This window comes from Triticum dicoccoides, chromosome 6B, assembly GCF_002162155.2.
Source record: "Triticum dicoccoides isolate Atlit2015 ecotype Zavitan chromosome 6B, WEW_v2.0, whole genome shotgun sequence".
Taxonomy (NCBI): Eukaryota; Viridiplantae; Streptophyta; class Magnoliopsida; order Poales; family Poaceae; genus Triticum; species Triticum dicoccoides.
The window spans coordinates 238,019,566-238,045,526 of record NC_041391.1 but is presented as its reverse complement, the minus strand read 5'-3'; the positions used below and the strand labels follow the sequence as shown (position 1 = coordinate 238,045,526).

At 47.6% G+C, this 25,961-nt stretch overlaps 1 protein-coding gene and 1 pseudogene across 1 annotated transcript; one reads left to right on the top strand and one right to left on the bottom strand.

Moving 5' to 3' along the window:
- Positions 1 to 16,678: 16,678 nt before the first annotated feature.
- On the bottom strand, positions 16,679 to 25,421 carry LOC119322330 (TBCC domain-containing protein 1-like). The gene is made up of 9 exons (XM_037595829.1): positions 24,799 to 25,421; positions 23,722 to 23,862; positions 22,544 to 22,933; positions 21,766 to 21,870; positions 20,400 to 20,540; positions 19,749 to 19,952; positions 19,531 to 19,623; positions 18,927 to 19,038; positions 16,679 to 17,135 (listed from the first exon to the last, which is right to left on the bottom strand). Exons 1-9 carry the CDS (start codon positions 25,408 to 25,410, stop codon positions 17,092 to 17,094), a joined length of 1,842 nt encoding a protein of 613 aa, XP_037451726.1. The 5' UTR covers positions 25,411 to 25,421; the 3' UTR covers positions 16,679 to 17,091.
- Positions 25,422 to 25,797: 376 nt separating this feature from the next.
- LOC119321070 overlaps positions 25,798 to 25,961 on the top strand; it is a 59,767-nt pseudogene continuing 59,603 nt past the window's right edge.

Below are 25,961 nucleotides of genomic sequence, written 5' to 3'. Positions count from 1 at the left end.
CAGTCATGAGACCAAGGTTATCGAACCAGTAGGAGAATCTCCTCATACACCACGTAAACAGCACCTGCACACAAATAACAAATACTCGCAACCTGACGTGTTAAAGGGGTTGTTAATCCCTTGCGGGTATGGCGCCTCAAGATAGGCAAATAACGTGAGGTAAAAGTGGTAGATAAGATAAATAGATTGTGGAACAAATAAATTGCAGTAAGGTATTTTTATATTTTTGGTTTAATAGATCTGAAAATAAATGCAAAGGGAAATAGATCGCAAAGGCAAATATGATGAAAAGAGACCCGGGGGCCGTAGGTTTCACTAGTGGCTTCTCTCGGGAAAAATAGAAAATGGTGGGAAAACAATTACTGTTGGGCAATTGATAGAACTTCAAATAATCATGACAATATCTAGTCAATGATCATTATATAGGCATCACGTCCAAGATTAGTAGACCGACTCCTGCTTGCATCTACTACTATTACTCCCCACATCGACTGCTATCCAGCATGCATCTAGTATATTAAGTTCATGAAGAAATGGAGTAATGCAATAAGAACGATGACATGATGTAGACGAGATCCGTTTATCTATTGCGGAGATATACATCGCATCTTGTTATCCTTAGTAGCAATGATACATACGTGTCGGTTCCCCTTCTGTCACTGGGATCAAGCACCGTAAGATCGAACCCACTACAAAGAACCTCTTCCCATTGCAAGATAAATAGATCAACTTCGCCAAACAAAACCCAAAGATCAGAGAAGAAATACGAGGCTATAAGCAATCATGTATATAAGAGATCAAAGAAGACTCAAATAACTTTCATGGATAAAAGCATAGATCTGATCATAAACTCAAAGTTTATCGGATCCCAACAAACACATCGCAAAAAGACTTACATCATATAGATCTCCAAGAGACCATTGTATTGATAATCAAGAGAGAGAAAAGAAGCCATCTAGCTACTAACTACGGACCCGTAGGTCTACAAAGAACTACTCACACATCATAGGAGAGGCACCAATGGAAGTGGTGAACCCCTCCATGACGGTGTCTAGATTGGATCTGGTGGTTCTGGACTCTGCAATGGCTGGAATTGATTTTCGTCAACTCCCCTAGGGTTTCTGGAATATTGGGGTATTTATAGAGCAAAGAGGTGGTTCAGGGGGCATCCGAGGTGGGCACAACCCACCAGGGCGTGCATGGGCCTCCTAGCACGCCCTGGTGGGTGCTGCTCCCCTCGAGCCACCCCCAGGTGCTTCCTTGGCCCACTGGATGTCTTCTGGCCCCAAAAAAATCCTCCAGGAGTTTCGCTGCGTTTGGATTCCGTTTGGTATTGATTTCCTGCGATGTAAAAAACATGCAGAAAACAGCAACTGGCACTGGGCACTATGTCAATAGGTTAGTACCAAAAAATGATATAAAATTACTATAAAATGGTTGTAAAACATCCAAGAATGATAATATAACAGCATGGAACAATCAAAAATTATAGATACGTTGGAGACGTATCACACGTCTCGACTCGTTCTACGTACCGCGCGCACGGTAGCAACGGCCAAAGTTCATCTAGAGGCAACCCAACACCGGCTGGCTACATCTTGCATGACAGCTCAATCGGCTTCAGTAAGCAGCGGCAGTGATCGATCGCTCGGTTCAGTTAGCAGCAGCAGCCAAGGAATCGCTCGGGTTCAGTCAGCAGCGAATGAATCGCTCGGCTTAGTTAACAGCCAAGGGATTGATCGCTTGGGTTTAGTAACATAGCTAGCAGTGCGATCGCTCGGGTTCAGTTAGAGCCCAACGCCTTTCTGCGCACACACGCATACGTGTATGAGAGAAACGTGTAAACCTCGATGCATCGCTCGGCCCCGACCACCCACCGTAACCGGGAACTCCCCGATACTTTTCTCGCCCTCGCTTCAACCATGATTTTTCTGTCATGGACGGCCCAAAGAATGTCATGCAGGTGCGTCCCCGGCCTGCCCAGGATGAAAAGCTCATTTTCAGTCATGATTTTCTATCATAGAAGTAGGAGCCCACCACATAATGTTCTGTCATAATTTTCTGCCCAGGACAGAATATTATGATTTTCTGTCATGATTTTCAGTTCTGGACTTGTTTTGCGGCGGCGTTTATTTGCACTGGTCGCCAACTTTGACAACTAGTGTATGTAATATGCTGCTTTGCTCGCGATATTTGCACTGGTGGCGAACTTTGATGCCCAGTGGATGTAATATGTGTAATGGCTGTAATAGCCTAGCGTAAGTTGCTTGCTTATTTATTTCCTTATTGTCTTGTTTATTTGTTTGCTTGTAGTCAGTGCAGTTCTTTTTCCGATGTTTGCTAGTTGCCGCAATAACCTATTTTTTAAAACTAGGCCACAATAACCTTGGGCTACATCCGGACCATTGCCACCATGGTCCTGCTATCTGCTGTAGTGACCATGGGGCTCCTACGGGCCTTCTACGGGCCGTAGAATCAATGGGCCTTTTATGGGCCGTATGTTCGATTGGCCAAACATGGGCCAACAAGGGACCACATTATGGGTCGTAAATGGGCTAGAGTGGGAAACGCCCGTTCATCGGCCGACCATAACGGCCGTTAATAGGCCGATGAGTATAACGGGCTTGATTCTATCGACAGGCATAATGGGTCATTAATGGGCCGTATTTGATGACGCTATGAAAACGGCCCAATGGATAACGGGCCCCAAACGGGCTGACTTTAATCACGAGCTGAATTTGGCCCACAACCGGAACAGGTCAGCAACGGATTGTAAGTAATCAAATGCTGCAAATCAGCCCAAGAATAAATGGGCCCTTAGAAGGCTGAAAGATAACATGGGCTGGAAATGGCCCAATAGAATAATGGGCCATTAATGGGTATAAAGCGATACATTGTTCATTACGGGCCAGTTTCACCACGGGCCATTAATGGGCCAAGAGTTACAAAAGGCCTCATATGGGCCGAAAGACATCATGGGCCATACATGGGCCGGAAGTTACAACGGGCTGGAATCATACTGGACGGCCCAGATGATGCTACTGGGCCTAATTCAGTAGACCATAATGGGGCGTGAGTTAGTGGGTTGTAAACGGGCTATATGCGAACAGGCCGTTAACAGGCTTTAAGTGGGTTGGGTCGTTACCTTTAGACCAGGTCAAACGGGCCGGCATTTTGACCTAAATGGGCTATTGTTGGGCCGAGCCACGTGTTGACGTATCATAGGCGCGTCCCGTCCATTCGCTGGATGACATCTGTCCCGACGTTGAGCCGACACGTGGATTCGTCGACGAATGAGAATTTTACACGTGGAAAATCCCCATTGATCCGGTCTGTTAACGGGTTATCGGATCCAAACCGGGACCCAATAGCTTAACGGCGACCCGTTACGGTGGATGTCACGTGTCGGTTACCCTTGACGAAAGTGCTTCCATGACGCGCCATTTATCGTCATGGAAGTGGACACTTCCGTGATGATAATTTTGGTATTGTCATGGAACACTTCTACGATAGCACAGGTATGACTATCTTGATTCGGTCATAAAATCGTCATGGATGTACATGCATGACAGAAAACGTGACCTACTGTGACAAACACGTATCATCACGGAAGTGGTTTTTTTTGTAGTGTACTCTTGCCCTTTCTGCTAAAGCATATACCTTCAGGGCTCATGACAGTCCGACCGGGCTACCGAACATGGGGAAGACAATGGTGATCCACCGCAACCGGTCGTATACTAGTTAGAGTAGCCATGTCATGTATGGTATAGTTTTTAGTTGAAATATTTCTGAAATGTAAATGTTCTCGTCTGGTTTGCATGAAGATCATCTGGTTTATTCAACGGTGTTTGAAATGTATGCGGATAGTGTTGGATGGCCAGCTCCCGCATCTGTGTCCACGGACTGGCCTCCCCTGTCCGCAGACGGATATGATGTCCATTTTGTGGGTCAGCGTTGGAGATGCCTAAGGGGCCAACCTTCTCCTATGTCCGAACGGGTCGATGGCCTACCACTGCCACTGCATCTCCATCCCCGGGGCTAACAAGTTGTTGATCGCAGATGGGAAGTCATCAGGGTAGTCATCAAGTCACGGTCCTACTGGACCAATGCTCTGTTGAGGAAATCGGTGATCTCTATGTTACCCAAGATCCATTGGTCCAAGACCACAACCTCTAAAAAAGCTCGCGTGCCTCGTGCTAGCTTATAGGTATGAGGAAGCCTGATCTTTCAATGTGATTATGTCGATTATCTTGAAGACTTTGACAACTCGAGTATACCGAACACTCTATGGTGCGCCTTAGCAATCACTAATCTAACTCCGTTAGGTTATTGATGGTGTTAGAAACGAAGTCAACCTAATCATGAAGATCAATCCCTGCATGCAACCGAAAAACAAGCAAGAAATTGAGATATGCAATCTGAATTGCGAATATGAGATGAAGTTATTGTTTAATATGGTGAGGTTCCGGTGACGAATAGTATAGGAGGTCTTGCTGACCCTGGTTTCTATGAAAAAGAGTACTACCTCCATCCATATATATATATATATATATATATATATATATATATGGCGTAATGCATTTTTCTAGACTGCCTCTAACTATTTATAAGATTAATAATATATGAGATGTATAATGTGAAAATTATATCATTGGGAGCTCCTTTCATGTACAAATTTTACGGTATGCTTTGTGTAACTTGCATGGCATATATTATTGCTCTAACATGTGGTTAAACTTACCTCGAAAACGCCTTAGTATATATATATATATATATATATATATATATATATAGAGAGAGAGAGAGAGAGAGAGAGAGAGAGACACACACACACACATAGAGTTAGTAGTAAACTCTAAAACCTATAATCGAACAAAACATTAAACTCTAAATCAACGCCTTAAATGGTGTATTTAATGAGAGACGAAGTTGGGATACTGCTTGCCCAAGGGGAAGGTCAAATCCAACCTTAAATCCATGTCCCGCCTAAAAACACACTCTAAAAATTGCACGTGGTCTTTTAATTTGAAAACACATGATCCGGACCCAATACCAAGGTGGCGCTGCACCTAGAGATGACTATGGACGAAATTATGAAGTGTCATCTTATATATTTTGTCCATGTTCCTTATGTGTAATCACATTACCTTCAAAGTTCTGAAATCGCATCATTTATTGTACGCCCACTATCATCCCCATACTTGATCAAACTCTTGTGTGTCTTCCGCTTGTCTATGCTAGGTACTTCAATCCTGAGTAACATGAATATATCTGACTAAGACAACATCATATCCTCATAAGCACTTGGAAGCATTCTCAGACATGAAAATACCTGATAATTGAGTTAGCGTGTGCGAGCTCTAGTCATTGGTCCTTGTATCTCTGGAACTTTAACTGGCGTAGTCACATGGGTTATGAGTGTAATTGTAGTAGGAATGTCCTCATCACTAGCACCAATGGCTACGCCAATGTTAGGAGGAGGAAGCCGGAGGACCAAACTATAAAGGAAATTATCATTACAGCCACACCGATATACAATGTAAACCCTAACCTTATTTACCGGAGAGGCCCGTGGAAAATTACACCAAAAATACACCAACATCTCCATGAAATTTTATTCGCTAGATCGGTGCTGCCGCCGTATAACCCTACTAAAAGTCCCAAAGCAGGAAAAACTTGAGCTCCAAAATAGTATATATTTTTCATAAAATATTTGTATGTACGTATTATCAACTATCTATATATATGTGCTTGTGCAAAAAAAACTCAGAATTTGGAAATTCGAAAATATGACCTTCAGTATAATAATATACTAAAACTTAATCGGGCTCCAAGGAGCCTGGGATCATTTTGTCATTTCTGCACGCAAACTTGCAACTTGTGCAAAACTCCCGTGGAGCCCTCCAAATAATCATGTCATTGAATTTTTTGTGCATTGACGTCCGTAACATTCAAAAAGTCGTGACATAAAACTATCATGTTTTCTCCCTTGGGTTTTTCGAATTCTTGTGTTGTAAAGATGCGCTATCGCATGCGTGAACTTAATTGAGCAGGGGCAAAGCTGTCAGCCATAGGGCGGCTAGCTGATCTAAGCTAGGCAGTAGCTATCTCTGTCCAGGGTCCCAGGCCACCAGGCGTATAATATTGGACAGCGGCAATAGATACTCTCTATATCGAGAGTGGACGTACAACAGACCAAAAGACGGATTTCACCCTCAGCCTTGAGGCGCCTTATCTACATAGGTTCCAGCAACGAGCGGACGAAGACTCGCCTGATCTCTCTCGGCCTCCAGGCCAACCGATTCAGTGGCTACCGATCAGCTATTGCACTGTGCAGTGCAGTAGTAGTTCCTTCAGTAGTACACGTCAGGATACGGTGATAGTGTACTGTGCAGTGTGCATGTGTCGGTGTGGGCGAGCACACTGTGTGGTGATGCCTGCGTCTCTGTGCGTACTCTTGTGCGCCCGCGTGTCCAGCCCGTGTAATGGCATGGAACCGATCAACTGATGGTAGTTGTTGAGTATATTGTGTATTGGGTCCATTTTCTGTTTCCTCCGTATAATCGAGATTGTAGCCCCCTCTGTACTCATATATACGTGTCTGGTGCATCGATCAATGAATTGCAATTGCACAGCTCATACTTGTCCTTCTACATGGTATATATCGCAGCACGGTCCTGAACCCTAGCCGCCCTCGCTGCCGCCGCTTCACCCCGCTGCCGCCGCCGCCACCGTTCCCTCGGTCGCCGCCGCCGCCGCTCGTCGCTGTCGCCTCCTACCACCTCCGCGCCGTCAGCCGATCGCCCCGCGCCGCACCACCCCTCTTCTCCCCACCCCACACCTCCCAACCCGCGCCGCACCCCTCCTCCTGCCGCGTCGAACCCTACCCGCACCTCCACCCCGCGTCGCACCGCAAAACCCTAGCCGCACCTCCACCTCTCCATCGCGCCATGAGTTCCTCCTCCTTCACCGTCTTCAACCCCTTCGCCGGTCCTGATGTGACCCTCGTCTGCGACCTCAGCATCCACGAGTGTGTCCTGTTGAAGCTTGATCAATCCACCGCCTCCTACTCCACTTGGAAGTGGTATTTCTGGTTGGTGTTTCGCGAGTACCTCCTTCACGGCCACGTCGACGGCACCGCGGACTCGAGCCTCGTGATTAATGACGAGGAGTGGATGATCCTCGACGCCATCATCATCCGTTGGTTCTACCTCACCATCTCCAACGACCTCTTCCACACCGTGGTGGATGATGACGACGACGCCTACGCCGTCTGGACCAAGCTCAACGGCCTCTTCACCAACTACAAACTGCAGCGCAAGGTCCTTCTCCACGGCAAGTTTTACGGGTGCCAGCAGCTTGACTCGTCCATCGATGATTTTTGCATGCGCCTCAAAAAGCTTGCCGATGAGCTCCGTGATCTTGGAAAGACAGTTGGTGACGAGCTCCTCATCAGCACCCTCACCGCCGGCCTCAACGAGGATTTTGGGAATACCGCCTCCAAACTCACCCTCATCCCGGAGCCTACCTTCGCTAAGGTGGTGGCGTACCTCAAGTTGGAGGAGCGCCGGATGAGGATGGCACCGGCTCGGGCGACCCACACCGCCCTCGTCACCGGCACCCGCGGAGGCCAGGCCCCGCCACCGTCGCGCCCTACCCTGGCCCAGCCGCCGGCGCCCGGCTTCCCACCCGCCCCTGTTGCCCCCTTCCCGCCGCCCTAGCTGGCCGCCAATGGGGGGGGCCATTGCGGTGGACGCCGTGGAGGCCGCAAGCAGTAGCAGGGGGCCCGGGCGCTCAGTGAGGAGCAGCCCGACCTCCGCAACAGAAGTACTCGTCGGCTCTGTGGTACGCCGGCCAGAACCCATGGACCGGTGTCGTGCATGCCTACTCCATGTCGGTTCTGCGTGCCCCTGCCCTGGGTATTCTCGGCGCCCGGCCACCGTCTCACCAGGCGTTCTACGCCGCGCCACAGCCCTATGCAGCGCCCTACGGGCCCCTCTCCTACGGCCAGCAGCCGCAGCCAGGCGGGCTGCCGCTTCTGCCCCTGACGGCCCCGCCGCAGCAGCATGCTCTCCCGCCGGCGCCATGGGGCCCGACTCTTCTGGTGGCTCTTCACACCGCCCCCTCACCGTCCACCTACACCGGCGGCGACGACTGGTATATGGACACTAGAGCTACCGCGCATATGGCCGCTCATCCCGGTAACTTCGACACCTCCTATCCCGTCCACACTTCCGCTCGCATCACCGTCGGTGACGGTTCCTCCCTTCCCATTACTCACATAGCACATACATCTTTTCCGTCTAATTATAATCCAGTGTCACTGTCTAACGTCTTAGTTTCTCCTGAGCTTATTAAAAATCTTGTTTCTGTTCGTTCTCTTACACGTGAAGATCTTGTTACCGTTGAATTTGACGAGTTTGGTTTTTCTGTTAAGGACGCTCATAGCCGGATGGGACTCCACCGATGTGACAGCCCCAACAAGCTCTACCCGGTTCACTCTGCCACCTCCACCACCTCCGCCGCCCCTGTCGCTCTCGCCACCAGAGTGGATCTTTGGCACGCTCGCTTGGGTCATCCCAACTCCGCCACCCTTTGTCATATACTTTGGAGTTTTTCTTTCACGTGTAATAAGAACGAGGATCACTCGTGTCATGCATGCTGCCTCGGCAAACATGCTCGTCTCCCTTTTAGGCATCTTCTCATGTTGCATCGTACATGTTTGAGTTAATTCATAGTGACGTTTGGACCTCTCCTATTGCAAGTAATACGGGCTATCTTTATTATCTTGTCATACTTGATGATTTTTCGCACTATGCGTGGACCTTCCCATTGCGTCGCAAGTCGAATGTCATATCCACTCTCGCCGCCTTCTACTCTTATGTTCTCACGTAGTTTGCTCGTCCCATTCTCGCATTCCAAATAGATAATGGGAAGGAGTTCGACAACCTAGCTGTTCGTACTCTCCCCACCACACATGGCATGACTTTTCGTCTTACCTGCTTGTACACTTCACAGCAGAACGGTCACGCTGAGTGTGTCCTTTGCACTCTTAACGACTGCGTTCGGACTCTCCTCGTTCACGCCAATGTGCCTCCGCGCTTTTGGCCTGACGCTCTTGCCGCCGCATCACTCCTCATTAACATCCGTCCATGTCGCACTCGCGGGAATTTTGCACCTCATCACCTCCTCTTCGGTGCACCGCCCTCTTATGATGAGCTTCGCATCTTCGGCTGTCTCTGCTACCCTAGCATCGCCGCCACTGCGCCTCATAAGCTTGCACCCAGCTCCGTCGCCTGCATCTTTCTCGGCTACCCACCTAACACTAAGGGCTACCGCTGCTATGATCCCGTCTCACATCGTGTTTTCACCTCCCGACATGTTTACTTTAATGAGAAGGTATTCCTGTTTGAGCAGCAGGTACCCCTTGTCGCCCCATCGCCGCCGGCCACCGCCAGCCCTTCGGCGACTTCGTCAGGTGGACGACCCCGCTCGGCTCTCGAACCGCCTCCAGGCTTTAGCTGTCCTCGCGCCGTGGGATGAATTGCGCCTTGCGCCCCTATGTCGGTGCCCGCCTCTTTGGCCTCCTCGACCGACCCCGCCCCCTCGACCGGCCCTGATGCATCGATCGACGCCCCCTCTTCACCAGCCGCCCCCACCTCGGGCGCCGCGGGCTCGACCGCCCCTTCTTCCCGGCCGCATCGCCGGTGGCCTTGTCGGCAGCCTCGTCGGCCGTATCATCGGTTGTCACGCCGGCTGCTTCGCCGGCTGCCTCGTCGGATATCCCGGTGATGCCGTCTCGCCCCGTCACACGGGCCCAAGCTGGCATTCACCGTCTGAGTCTGCGGTACTCGAGCGACGAGTAGCTCCTCGCCGCCTCCGCCGTGAAGCCGTCCTCTATTCCTGCATCCGCTCGCGTAGCCCTTCGTGATCCTCACTGGCTTGTCGCGATGTAGGAAGAGTTCGACGCTCTCCGGCAGAACCGCACCTGGACACTGGTTCCCCGGCCTCCTCGCGCCAATGCCATCAGCGGCAAGTGGGTCTTTCGCCACAAGACCCTCTCGGATGGTACACTTGAGCGCTACAAGGCTCGCTGGGTGGTTCGTGGTTTTCGGCAGCACGCTGGAGTTGACTTCACTGAGACGTTTGCACCGGTTGTCAAACCGGCACGATCCGCACCGTCCTCCAGCTTGCGGTGTCCCGAGGCTGGCCAATTCATCAGATGGATGTCTCCAACGCCTTCCTCCATGGCCATCTTGAGGAGCAGGTTTATTGTGAGAAGCCCACCGGTTTCATCGACGCATCTCTTCCTGGGCATGTGTGTTTGTTGTCCCGGTCTCTCTACAGGCTCAAGCAAGCACCTCGCGCCTGGTACCAGCGGATCGCCGGGTTTCTTCAGACACGGGGCTTCAGCGTCACTCGCTCGGATGCCTCATTGTTTGTCTATCGCCACGGTGACATGACTGCATATTTGCTCCTTTATGTCGATGACATCATCCTGACGGCCTCCTTAGCAGCTCTGCTTCAGTAGATTACTCCTCGGCTGATGAGTTCGCCATCAAGGACTTGGGCGCTCTACATTATTTCCTTGGCATTGAGGTACTTCGGCGACCGGACGGCTTCTTTCTTCATTAGCAGAAGTATGCGCACGAGCTCCTTGAACGTGCTGGCATGCTCAACTGTCACACTGTTGCTACTATTGTTGACATGAAGGCCAAGGTTTCCGCTCTTGAGGGCTCACCAGCGTCGGATGCTCCCTTCTACCGGTCCGTTGTCGGTGCTCTTCGGTATCTGACTCTCACCCGACCGGATCTACAGTATGCTGTTCAGCAGGTGTGTCTCCACATGCACGCCCCTCGTGACTCCCATTGGACCCTCGTGAAGCGGATCCACCGTTACATTCGCGGCATGATGGCTTGTGTGCATGTATACGTGCCTGGTGCACCGATCAATGCATTGCGATTGCACAGCTCATACTTGTCCTTCTACAGTAGTGATTAGCTCGTGTATATGCATGTTAATACAAGTCTAAGTTACTTTTCACTATGACCTACTTTAAACCGGGCTAATCCCTTTTTACATTACTTACTTAGCTGTTGTAACTGAAAAAAATAACAGTTAGCGGAAATGCGTCGGAGTACTCAGCCATTATCCCACTACAGCATCCACAGGGACCTCTTAAATCCCGCCTCATACGCCCGCACTGGCCGCCGGTCACGTTTTTTTGACTCGGACGGACTCCTTAAACGGACATCAAAAGCCCGGGCTGACCAGCACCCCCATATCCAGTCCAAATATAGGGCAGATATGGGGGCGCACTAGGACATGCCCGCCACATCGGTCTAACGACGGGGTCCCACACAGAAACGCCCAAAAACCCGGTGGTCCGACGGACGCCGCGTCCGTCACCTTGGTGTGAACACCACGTGGCGCCGCTCCGGCTCGTCGCCCAAGACCAAATCCGGCTATGTAAGTCGGCCGGCATCCCGCAACCCTAACCCATCCACCTCCCTCTTTCCGTGCCGCCAGTCCGAGCCCATCCACCTCCTCCCTCTCCCGCTCCGGCGCTCTGCCCATGATCCGACACTCCGCCCACACTCCGGCACTCCGCCATGGTCTGGAGCAAGATCACCTGCTATGACATGTTGACGTCGGAGCACCGCTACGAGATCCAGCAGGAGATCCGGGCGAGGCAAGACGCGCTCGCCGCCCGCATTGCTGTCGGGCTGCCTCCGGACTCACCGGAGCTGGAGGAGGAGGAGCAGTCAGGGGAATAGGAGGAGGAGATGGCTCTGATGGAGGTGGAGGAGGCGGAGCAGCAGGAGCCGAAGCAGCCGGAGCAGCAGCTGCCGGGCTTCAACATGGAGCAGGCGGAGGCGGAGTTCGCCGTCGCCCAGTCAGAGGAGATAGTGGAGCAGCAGGCCATCCTGGAGTCCATCTAGGATGAGGCCTATGTGGAGGCCAATCGGGTGTTCCTCCAGCGGAAGCAGGCGGAGTCTGACGTGCTCTTCGCTAAACTCAACGTGAAGATAGAGGCGGGGGAGGCCGGAGCGAAGCAGCCGGAGGCACCAGAGGAGTCGGAGCTGCAGCTGCCGACCATGCTGCCGGAGCCGGGCATGGAGATGTCGACATCTCCAACGACGAGTAGCTAGGTGATCAATGTAGTACATGGATTTATTTTAATTTGCATATCTTTGTATGAATTTAAGAATCTAGTATAAGATATCCGGCTACAACTGTGAAAATTTAAGGGGTGCTCGGTCAGTTTCCGCGCCCGCTAGGCACGTCCGCAGGCGTTGTTGAGGGACCGGATTTATCAAGTTCGGCGGTTCTCTAGTGTGATGCATGTCGACGAGCAGATAGCAGATACGAAGCCCCTCCGGACTAGTCGTCTATCGCCCCCCACAACGTGCCCGTAGATCTAGCCTGCGAGGCCGATTCAGCTGCGACATGGTGTTATTAACCGATCTCCCCGAGGGAGCATGCATGCATGTGCTCCGACGCGCCCGTGTATCGCGCGACCGGGCCACGTTCGTACGTACACATCCCAACGATTGTGGTACCTGATGACCCTACCCCGTGACTGGAACACTCTGTGCATATGATGATCAAATTGCCGCAACGATTGTGGTATAATGTTATGCTACAGAAAATTGTACCAAAAAAACATTATGTGCTGAAACACTCATGTAAAAAATCAAGCCAGGGAAAGGTAATTGTCCTAGCAAAAGTTAAGGGCCTCTTTGGTTTATAGGAACAATGAATGAAAAACATAGAAATGGAATATTTTCTTTTGATGACATGGTTCATACGATTAGTAAAAAGAGTGTAACAAATGAAAAATTGATGAAAATTTCCTCTCGTCTCAATTTTGAAGAAAAAAAATACAATCCACTTAGGACCTTTACTAGAAGGGAAAAGATTAACTTCAACCGGCTGATAACCACGTCGCATCCGCCTCCTTCAACGATTGACACGCATCACGTGGGTCCCCACTCCACCAATATCCTTATCACGAGCGAAACACGTCCACACTTTTCTTGCCTGTAGCCAAAACTTACTGTGAGTTAACAGCCTGGCCAGCGCCGTTCGCCCACGCGCGCTTCGCCGGCATGTCGCATCCCTTGTCACTGCTCGGCGTTCCTCGGCATCCGGCTAACCCATGTGTCTCCCTTGCCGCTAGAGGAGCACATCAAGAAAAGCAACAACTCGTCCAGGCTTGTCTGCGACGACGACTGTTTGGCGGCGGCGTTGAGGAAGATGGCCAAGGAGCAGTCCCTGGTGACGCACTGCTCGTTGTCTTGCTTCCGGCGATCCAGCTAGCCGGCGGCGAGCTCACCGAGGTCGTCGCCAAGATGTTTGTGAGCATACTGGACTCCTCGTCCAAGGCCAAATCGTGCTGAAGCTTTTCGGCTCGATCTGCTGACACAAAGCTTCTACCACAACATCCCCTTGGTTGCAATTTTTTTTTTGCAACAAAGGTCTTGTTGCAGGAATACGGAGAAGAGGCCAGAGATGTTGTTGATATTTTTTCAACAAGGGTCTTGTTGCAGGAATACAGAGAAGAGGTCGGAGATGGTCTTGCAACAAAGGCTATCTTCAAATGCAGGTTTTGCAACATGAGTCTTGTTGCAGGAACATGGGTCTTGTTGCAGGAACATGGGCGGGTTGGAGGCGGCGCCGCACTGGGCGCAGCTCTGTCAGGGCCAGGGGCAAGGTTGTTTATTTTTTCAACGGTGCGCTTGTTGCGGGAATTAATGAGGGGGCAATGCGGGGTGCGAGCAGTACATCGGACGGCTAACAGTGTGGGGATCCAATGGCCATTGATGCGGCGGATATTTTGGAATCATCGGCCGGCGGACGCGTAGCAACGCCCATTAATTCCTACACACAAAATACGAGATGTGACCTTTAGTGACACAACAACATCCTTTTTTCTCTTTAGACGACACAACATCCTAACTATAATATTTTCATGTGATTTGACTGTGTTTATCATGATTCATGTGTATCTTCTTATTCCTATGAGCCAAACACACATGGTTGCAAAATTCCCGTGTGTTTAACACTTTGCTTTACACACTTGTTTAGGACCCCGGTAACGCCCGAATATTCATGGCAAATCTGTGTTCAATGTATTTTTTTGCCAGAAAACTGCCTTATGAGTCAACTAAATTTATCATCCTCGCGTCACTAAAATTGCCATATAACAAACGATCGATCTACCATGGTCAAATCCCAAACTTTTGAGATTTATCATTTTTGTTTATTTATACATATTCTTGTTTTTCCCTTATTTCTATGTTTTCAAAGTCTTGCGTACTAAAAGAGGCCATGCAACCAAACTGCACATGTAGAACATCAGATGTACGCAAGACACAGGATCTCAGAGAGAAAGGACGGCTGGTTCGGGAGACGGGAGCAGGCAAGTTGCGACCCAGCCCGAGGCATGGGCTTCTTTTCCGGCTTAGAGCATCTCCACTCGTTCGCCCCCCCAAAGGCTTGAAATAGCGCCACCGGTGGGCGCGCCGGTGAAAAAATCGAAGTGGGGGGCTCGGGTTCCCAGCTGCCCCCCAAGGTCGCCCCCAGGCGTCGATTTCGGCCCACTTTCAACGCAAATTGGCCCGCTTTCAATTCACTTTCGGCGCAAATTGGAGCAATTTCGGCTCATATTCGGCGTGATTCGGCACAAATTCAACAGAAGATATTTTTATCACATAACTCATCACAGAAATTCAATACCAATCAAACAATTCAACAAATTAATACAAATCAAATAGTTCAACAAATAAAACCCATATTTCATCACACGTCGAGCTAGGCGTTGCCTTTTAGCCTCCATACGTGCTCCACCAGATCTTGCTGCAGTTGTTGATGCATCTGTGGGTCTCGGATCTCCTGACGCATATTGAGGAAGGCACCAGGTTGCCGGTAGTTGGTGATCAATTGGGCAAGAGGACCCTGCTTGTAATATGGTTCAGTGTCAAATACTGGCTCTTCCTGCTCGCTCTCGATGATCATGTTGTGCAATATGACACAGCAAGTCATGACCTCCCACATTTAATCTTTCGAACCATGTCTAAGTGGGGTACCGGACAATAGCAAATCGAGATTGAAGCACGCCAAATGCCCGCTCGACATCCTTCCTGCAAAGCCTCCTGACACTTGGCAAAGTAGGAGTTCTTGCCTCCTGGCACAGGGTTTGAGATAGTCTTCACAAATGTGACCATCTCGGATAGATGCCATCTGCTACGTAGTATCCCTTGTTGTAGTGCCGCCCATTGACCTCGAAGTTCACCGAAGGAGTATGGCCTTCAACAAGCTTGGCAAAGACATTCGAGCATTGCAGTACGTTAATGTCATTGTGAGTTCCTGGCATACCAAAGGAGTGCCAAATCCAGAGGTCGTGTATGGCCAGTGCCTCAAGTACCACACTGCAACTGCCTTTGGCGCCTTTGTACAAATGGATAGTTTTTCCATTTTCAATGCATGCAGTCGAGCTTCCAAGCATCCCAGGAAATCCTCTTGCTGCATTCTGTGCTAGGATCGGAGCAGTGTCTTTAGCATTGGGTGATCGCAAGTATTAAGGTCCAAACACTGCCACCACTACCCTACAGAACTTGTACAAATACTCAATGGTCGTGGACTCGACCATGCGTCCATAGTCTTCAAGTGAATCACCGGAAGCTCCGTATGCAAGCATCCTCATAGCTGTCGTGCACTTCTGGAGTGATGTGAATCCAAGTGTGCTGGTGCAATTCTTCTTGCATTTGAAGTAGTTGTTGCACTCACGGATGGAATTCACAATCCTGAGGAAGAGCTTTCGGCTCATCCAATAACGGTGGCGAAATACTTTCTCGCCGTGCAGTGCAGCGTCGGTGAAGTAGTCGAAGTAGAGCAAGCAATAGCCTTCCAGGCGATGCCTCTATTTTTCCTTCAGCCGGCCCGGCGCCGAGCCACCTCGCCGCGGCTTTGCATTGTTCACGAACAGGCCGGCCAGTGCGGCGAGGACCATGAGATGCTCTTCCTCCTGGACGTCGGCATCGATTTCCTCCTACAGCAGCGCCGCAAACACCTCCTCGTCGTCCGAGTCCATCGCCGAGCAGATAAATCGTCGAACACCTGGGGGCGTGGTAGGCGCGCAGCCGCCTGTATCCCCGTCCTGCGTGGTTGGAGCACCAGAAAGCTCACCCAGAAGCAGGGTGGAGGCTGCCGCAGCGAACCTTCCCTTTTCCGACAGGGGGATGTCCTTTCTAGCGATGGTGGGTGGGTATGCAATGTCGGGATCGGCATGGCGGCGGGAGGGCATGCGCAGGGGAGGGGGGAAGGAATATAGAAGTGCAAGATGCTTTTTCACCTGATAGTGGTGGCCCAAGCGCAGGTTTTCCTTCCACCGAAGCACCCAAGCGCGCTCGGATCGCTGGACCAAAAAATAGGCCGAGCCGGCAGATTTCATCGTCCGGGGGGCACGATTGAGGGATTTTTTCGACACCGGCGCAAAAAAACTCATCCTGGGAGGCCTGTTGGGGCGCGCGCGGAGATGCTCTTAGCAAGCATTCGTCCCCTCACAGTACCGCAGTACTTAAATGTGACTACTCAAAAAAATATGGCACGTGTGCTACAACAATCCGTTAGAAGTTAGTGTTGAATTATTTTATTTATCGGCGTACGAGTACTATTAGAAATCAGAAATACAATGATGGGATTTCAAATGTTCATTCCTTTTGCAAAGTTGAGTGGTTAACAATGCCTGTTACGTATCCGTGGAACTTCTGGAGAGCCCAAAAAAACTGTGCAACCACCGAGAAACCAAGACCAAATATCCTAACGACCTAAAGATATTGGGGGAAACATATCAAGCTACTTTGCAAAAGAGAAAAGAAAGAAGAGGCAACAACACCTGTTCCTTTTTACAGTTTTCTTTCGGTTCTACAAGGCTGAAGAGCAGGCGGAAACCACTCCTGGGAGTAAGGTCAGCTTCGACGACGTGCCGCCGAATGTTTCAGGAGTCGCACCAGCTAGCCAGCAAAGAGGATGAAGAACAGTCTTGCGGATGCACACCTCTGTTGACGAAAGCAGCTGATTGCATGGTTAGTCGCCTTGCAGACAGTAGAGCTGGCGGATGTTGCCTGTAGCTGCAAACATGAACCGATATTGTTTGCATTACTCAATGCACACAATCAGCAATACTCCATTGAGCACTGATGGAAAATACAGTAAATGTTGTGGACTACAAAAGTACAGTGCAGCGGTGTATCATTTATACCAACATAACTTGTACTCCCTCCGTTCCTAAATATAAATCTTTTTACAGATTCCAATACGACCTACATACGTAGCAAAATGAGTGAATCTACACTCTAAGATAAGTCTATATACATCCGTATATAGCCTTATTGAAACTCTATTCTCTCTTATTTAATGGATGAGGCAAAGCTTCTGCCTCCGTTTCCAAAAAAATAAAAAATCTCTAAGGCTTACATTTAGAAACGGAGGAAGTACCCCGAGATAGAGCTGGGTTAGCACCAATTGAAGAGAAGCTTGTTCAACATCGTCTGAGATGGTTTGGGTATATTCAGCGCAGGCCTCCAAAAGCTCCAGTGCATAGCGGATGGCTAAAGCGTGCGGAGAATGTCAAGAGAGGTCGGAGTCCGTAAAGAGAGATCTGAAGGATTGGAGTATCACCAAGAACTAGCTATGGACAGGGGTGCGTGGAAGCTTGCTATCCATGTATCCGAACCATGAGTTGGTCGTGAGATCTTATGGGTTTCACCTCTAGCCTACCCCAACTTGTTCGGGACTAAAGGCTTTGTTGTTGTTGTTGTTGTTGTCAGGAGTACTATTGATTGGTTGACTTGTATTGAGATTGTAATGGCAGAAATCCTCCCAGCCAGCGTAAAAGAACTAGCATGTTTGGAGAATGGTCGAGGAATGGCTAGGGCCTTGGAGCGCTTGATTTAGCTCGGTGAGCGGCGAAGCACTCAATCAAGAATTGGGGGATCAACATGACGTCTAGCAACATCATCAACCGCGAGCCAATGACCTCCCTTGCCATGCTAACCAATTGGTCCATTTGAAACGAGCGAAATGCTCAGGTTTTCCAAGAGAAATCTATGCCACCACCCGCCATTTTGGTAAATACTACCTCTCTTCCAATTTAAGTGACGTCCTAGCTAGCTACTCCCAACGTCCCATAATATACGACGTTTTTTGACACTAGCTAGTGTCAAAAAACGTCTTACATTATGGGACGGGAGTAACATTTTTCCAAAATACTTGACGTTTTGAGTCACTTGTCCACATTTCCCAACATGTTCTCTTACCGTGCCCCTCCTCCACTCTAATGTTGGCTGTTCGGTCACTAGCAGAAAAACGAAGGATATAAAGGAGATTCCAGCCACCTCCTTAGTCTGTCTTAAAATTCTCAAAACATCTATGTTTTGTAATGGAGGAAGTATCAAAGAAGAGGCAAAGCTTTCGGCACTTGCTGGCGTAAAGCACCTGAGTAGCATTATGCCAGGAAAGTAGTCCCCGTGTAATTTTCTTTTAACTTTTCGCAAACCTATGTTCTCTTCTCCTTAATTAATGGATGAGGCAAATCTTTTGCCTCGGTTTCAAAAAAAAAACTTAAGGCCTCTTTAAAGAATTTTCATAGGAATCCAAGAAGACATGACATTCCGGTCCTGTTTTCCTTCCAGTTGCATTCCAAGGGCATTAACGAAATAGTTAAATAAGATTGGACTGCATTCCAAATAGTTAAATAAGGTTGCATTGCATCCTATCTTATGTGGTATTTACCCCGCCACCACAACAATGAAACAGATGGAGACATGGAGATAAAGCACCAAGTGTAACTACTGATATATAAAAGGCAGAAGTGATATGTACATGCTATGAAATAACTGAATGCACAGATGAAAATTTACCATATAGCCAATCTTTGAACTGCGAGTGAAGGGCGCTTGCTAATTCCTTTTTCCTATTTTCGTCAAGTTGCAGCTCCCGAATAGTTTTTTTAGTATCTTCCAGAACAGCTTGCTGAAGATGATATGGCATGTTTAGGAACATGTGACTTTTAGGAATACTAAACAGTAAATCTTTCCTACTTATAAAGGTTGGAGTTGGTGGTGAGTTCATATGTGGGACCAACAACCTTCATCAATAAAAGGTACACCCTTACCCACTTGTGGGAATAAACAAATGTGCTTTTACTTACATGTGAGACCTAAAACAAATAAACAAGTATACTACTACTTTCATGTGAGACCAACACTAGCAGAATGAACAAATAAAAATTGTAAAAATGTGACTCCAACGCAAAATTATGCTCTTAAGCAGTTCGTAGCAACGCACGGGCATTGTGCTAGTAAAATATAGAGAAGTGAACAAACTGTACCCAAACAACATTAACAAATCAATACTGATTTGCATTATGGCCATGAGGCAGTGTGAATCACACTAGATAGCCTTAGCATTGAGTAAATTATAATAGAAACATCATTCTAGGGAAGTTTATCGAAGTTAATGTACCTTCTTGCTTTGCGATGCCTGATAAATTTCAGGCAATGGAAATGGATTGCATTTTGTAGGCTCTTGTACTTCATCCTCAAACCAATTAGGAATCTGCAGACGGAAGTAGTCATGTTTAGTTGTTTTTATACAAGAGAAAATCATTGTCAAAAGACAAACAAGGCCCGAGAAGCATACTATCATGCTATAGCTAAAAGCTTACAGTGTACTTAACATACCAAAAAGTTTGTGAATAGATCAGGATCTACACAAGTAGCAGATTCGGCTTGAACATCAGAAACCCCAGCAGGATGGGACAATGAATCATGTGGATCAACGACTCCCAATACAAAAGGTTGGTCCCATTTATTGGTAGAGGGGTCTACACCAACTTGTGTCAGATGCTCACCCAATCTTGGATAGTAAGTATTAAATGGAGCAATCTGTTCATACATGAATGGAGAAATTTCACAATGTCAAAATTTAAAAATTAAAGCATTACTGTTACTATACTATCGTGTCAAGAAGTTCACAACATTGACTGTCAACACCTTTCCAACTGTAACCTATGTATTCAGAGAGTATGCCGCAGTCATGAATGGTTACTCGTATACAATTGGCGATTAATCTTCCTTTTTCACTTAATAGTAACAGAACAGCAGATTTTCACTCATAAATACAGTTTACAGATCTTAGTTCTAGGTGTAGTGACATACACAGTATGTACCGCACGAATGATGTATGATTCATTCATAGTGTATTACACATGATGACTAGCCATGTCAATGAATTGTTAAGAATTTACAACTGTTCATCATACGCCACTTAATTGCTACGCAGCAGCTAGTCCTGACTAACAGTTTAGAACAGAAAGAGTAGCAGAACCTCACATGTAATTTATGGTTGTCCCCCACAATAAGAGGCTGGTGATTTACTCCCAAGTAGAAGATGCACTCACGACAGTTGGCAATACAGATTCGTTTTGCAGCTGCAATAATATGCACTCTTTCACAATGCTCCACCTTTATAACCTGACAACACGAAACATTATATTCTTGAAATGTAATTGGCAGAGTTGGGGCAAAAATAGCAAAAATTGAATGACCAACAAAAGACACCAATTATCCATCTGCGATCAGATTTCCCATTTTTCCTCTTTGCTACTTATACAGCATATCAACTCAAATAACTTCTTGAATTTTTTTATCCGTGTCATAAGAATTTTCCAGCAATGCAGACCGCATAAATTATCAGTCATCATATGATCCACAACAATATGAACCACCCCTCTATTGCCATTATTCTCACCAACTAGTTTTTTTTCCATGGGGACGAAAAGCCAAAAACAATGAATATTCATCTATCCTCTCAGTGATAGGGTTGACTCGATCATTAGACAAAATGAAAAATGGTTCCCCAGTTCCAAAACAAACAAATGAATTTTCTGCAATGCTGCAAAAGCAGAATCCAGGTGGCTACTGTCCACCAGTGACTGAAAATACACACATGTAACATGTAGGTCGTAGGCTGTTATGTTTCGTTGTTGCATCCAAACATATCATATATAATACAAACTCCCTCCGTCCGGAAATACTTGTCAGAGAAATGGATAAAAATGGATGTATCTAGAACTAAAATACGTCTAGATAATAAATCCACACTAGACCACATGCAGCACAAACATTTGTGGAATTAGTTCTAATTACACAGTCCAACACACGCTAGCTTCTATGCATGGAGCTAACGATTAGTCATATGTAGCATGCAAGGACTCAAAATATTTAAACAGACAATACTAGTTCCAACATTCTCCCCCTAATCTTGACAAGTCGGTTCACGTTTGGCATTGACATCGCACACCAACTCTACTTTGGACAAATCACATCACTGTTGGTGGAATCACATGAACTCTTCATGTGACGAACAGTACCATACCACCATCATTGGCATCATGCCAACTGCCTGTGTGATGCTATCGTTAGAAGGAGAGCCACTATGAGGTTCATGTCAAACAAGAACAAAACGAGTCAAGATTAGTAGGGAGAACGTAGGAACTAAGATTGATCAGACAAGTATTTCAAGTCCATAATCCATATGTGTTGCATGTGGCTAATGGTTATTTGCATGCACAGAACACAGTGTATACTGGAGCAGATATTATGCTATTTAGCTCTACCAAGACACAAATTGCCTCGAAGCAAACTGAATCCACGTAACAGAGGGGGTGAGGAATAACCAAATGCCATGCATGCATACCTTGCCGACAGCACCAAGAACAACGGTAGTATCAGAACATCCATACACGGTAGCATACTTCACCGGTGCTAATATATAAATAACGGAATCATGGCAGTTCAAAACCTACACATACAGTTTGCAGTACGTGTTAAACAATGCTGATAATTTCCAGCGCTGGGGTTCCAATATTGAACAGACAAAGCTACAAGAGGTCACAACATTAGAACACAGAGGTAAACAACACAAAACATATTTCAACACTGACAATTAGAGATGATAGAGGGTGTTCCAAAGTGTCCAGCACAACAGGAGATTTTATATTGGTTCTTTCCAGATCAGATCAACGGCCTGCATATTTCTCGTCTGCTTTAACCTTGTATATATATCCTGACCCAAGTAATGCAACTTTGCATGATTATTCCATTAATAGTACAGAGCTGGCTACATAGTACTTCTTTCCTTCTAAGAGAAAGCAATGCTTCACTGCAAATCCAATGATCAAAAGATTCTTGACTATGTTTACAGTGGCACCAGGAGGAAATTCAACCATGCAATCACTTATGACACTACACAGATACGAAATTTCTTGATCAACACTACATTGCATATGGGGTGGGACAATGTGAACATGTTGGGATTAGACGTGTTAAATCTCTTCATTCCTTTCAACATCCAAGTGGGCTACCTGTTACTCCCTCCATCCCAAAATAAGTGTCTCTGGGACACTTATTTTTGGACGGAAGGAGTATTAAACAAAGCATTCCGGTACTAATACTAATATAACTATGATTTATACCTTCACTGAATTTCCTTTGACATCAGATGCATGCTTGACAACAGAAGTTTTGGAGAAACCCTCCACAAATGTAGAATTTCTATGGAATGCGGGATTGGCAACAGTAGGTGTGCTGTTCCTTGGATGACTTGTATTGACATCTGCCATGGTAACATCAAGATCAGACGCTATCTGCTGGCTCCCTTCCTTTGCTGTAGATTTCTCAGTATAAAACTCCAACGAAGAAACAATATTCTGCAAAATCCAATCATGGACCTGAGCAGCAGATACTGGAGCAGCCGGCATGTCTGGATCAGAATTTGCAAAAAATGTGGCTGCCTGGCTTAGGGATGTTCCTTCCGAAAAATGCACTAGAAATCCAAGGTGCTCAAAAGTCTCCATTGTTAGTACCTGCACAAAAGATGGCATAATACAGTTTATCATATCATCAGATTTTAGCAGCATAACATCAAGATCGTCTTTCATATTTCCTCCATTGAAAATAACACTAGCTAGCCGATTATTTGTAGTCGAAACTAAGCCCCTTTGTCAAGTTCCAACAAAGAACTACCTTCAGAATATGTCCTCAGATGTGAGGAAGAAAATAGATCTATTCTCAGTTGCACATGAAGACAAGAACTCACTTAAGTAATATATATTTAACTGAATCAACTGTGTGCTACCATTGACCTTTTGCTTTATGTGTTTTATACAATTTGTGTCTGCAGACGTATATGTCAGTGGGTTGTTCTACCCTTGATCTTTTGTTTCAATTGCTTGATACAATTTATTGTAGACATGTTATCCATGGATGGTTCTAGCCTCTGGTTATAGTTAACACCTAACGAACTTCATAACCTATATGGAGGATTGGAGGTAAGAACTGTAAGGCTGTATTTGGCATTGTGGATCTACAGTCGAATGATAATCACGTTTGCAAAACCCACTTTTGCCTATTTTAGTGTTTGTTTTACCCGATTTTGCCTAGCTTTGTGGCTTAATCTTCTATAGCAGATTATACAATCAACACAATACGGCACAGTTCACCAATAGCAAACGGAGGCCAAGTAATATTTTATTTCTATCACACTATCCCCTATATAGTTTCACTCACCTAGAAAAATAAGGTGGAGAATGAAGAATGATCAATATATAATGAATAGTAACAATTTGAGTAACTTAAAGAGAAGATGACATACCAGAGAATCATCCCCCTCCCCCTCAACAGAATCAGCCAATAGAGTGAGAATATTAGCCATATGCTTTTGCAGATAAGATAACTGGTGAATTTCTTCATCTGCTTGAGAAGGTATAAAGCGACGGCTATTACTGCGTACAAGCTGCCAAACAATAGAAATAGGAAGCACTAAGTGAGGATGATGTCAAAAGAAAAGATACGCTAACTAGTTGTATTTGCAAAAGAAAAGAAATTACAAGGGTGCCGATATGGTACGACTGATCTGGGCTAAGGGCAATTGGCACCCTTTCGAAGGATAACGATTAACTCAAAAAGAACGTCTATTATACAAGAAAACATGTGATATAAGCCAAGGTTGCTAAAAAAATACAAAATATGGAACTGGAACAGATAAGAAACCCCCAAATGACAGATGGATTTATATAGGAAAAAAAAGTGCAGGCGGCTCTTAACGCATTCCAAGATAGGATTATGGACACAAGCTTAGATGAATATCACTGCCAAGATACCTCTTATTCTAAGCAGAGCCTGTGCGGAGATGTTTGGGACATGAGTTCCAAGTCCCCATTAATATGTTGACAGTTAACTAGCACAGTAGAAAGTTCAAGGATACAATTGCTGGAAAACTGAAGGTGATGAAAGAAATGTCTGATGAAACGTGTCACCAGTTTCCTCTAGAAAACATTTGGCCTGCTTTGGCACGTCACACTAGTTTTATATGAATACAGGATGATAGTAGGCAATTTGGCAGCTCATCTAGAAGTAAATTTAATACTAGGTTTCCCATGGCAGCGATATGCACCATTGGACTTAGCAATGCATGTTTGTCCAGAATAGCACGACTTCTGTGCAATCAATAATCCATCCAGGCAAAAGGCAACACACCATTGTTTCGTTGCTTGATTCAATGTCCCAGTTCCATTGTTGATAATATAGGATGTAGTTTCCAAGCGGATGGCAATTGGTAAACGTTAAGTGGTTTAATCCTTTCAGCTCCCATCTACGTTGTTCTATATACTTCTATGCGAGCAGCAAAATTCTAACGGAAGCATCCGAACCAACGGAACCGCGTCCTGACCTGGATCGGAGAGAGAGCGGACAGGTAGCCGTCGAACGCTGAGGTGGATGGCCAGACGTCGGCGACGGCGGGCGAGTCCTTGTGCGGGCGCGGCACGAGGCGCTTGTACGACTGGATGTAGAGGAAGAGCAGAACGTCGCGGAGGTCGGCGCCTCCACCACCACCGCCGGCGTCTAGCGCGGGGTCCTCCGCGGGGAGGACCGCCGCGAGCATGCCGATCGCGAGCGCCGCCTGGTCGGGCGGGATCTGCAGCGCCTCCGCGAGGGCCGCGGCGCCCACGCGCCCGTCTCCCGCGGCGGCGGCCGCGGGCGCGAGCTTCTCCTTAAGCTGGGAGAGGGTCTGCGCCAGCGTGCCCTCCGGGAAGATGAGCTTGGGGATGGGCAGGAGGCCGTGCTCGAACGCCTCGCGCCGCGGGCGGAGGAGCGGCGTGGGGGGCGCCGCCGCCGCCGGCGTCGGCGGCGGCGGGTCGAGGGGCTCGTCAACCATGGCCGCGACGACAGAAGCGGGGGAGGGAGGAGAGAGGAGGAGATCTGAGAGATTTGCGAGAGCGAGGCCGTGGGAGTGCGATGCGACCGTGGAGACGCTGAAATGGTTCGGTGCCTGTGCCTCCATGATGCGCCTTTTTTTCCCCATTTTTTTCCTGTGGGTAAATTGCGGGATTTTCTAATTTCGGGCATGGATCTTATAACACAGTTCGATCTGCTACAGTCCTTAACGGAAGTTTTAAAGTACGATCGATCTTGGATTTGGTATTTTTATGACGCCCATGGATGAATCTACTGTCGACATTATTTATTTTTACAACACCCATGTAAAAATCACCGAAATATGCTTCACCAAGGCCTAACAACGCCCACAGCAGATGATGTAGATGCAATTTTTTTCTCGGTTTTTACAATCACCAAGTGATGCAAATATACATCACCAGCCACCGCCTGAGTAAAACAACCACGCACCTCGTGAACCCCCAACTGTCATGCGGAAATTTCTTGTTGACCGATGCCCGCCCTCCCGCCTCCCGCCGCACACCAGCCATCACCAGACCTCATGGTCGACTCCCCCAACCTCGCGGCCGCCGCCGGTCTTACGCACCTCGACTTGGCCGCCACTGTCCCTTCCACCTTTTTCGACGCCGCCACCGCCGTCATGCCTCCCCCACTCGC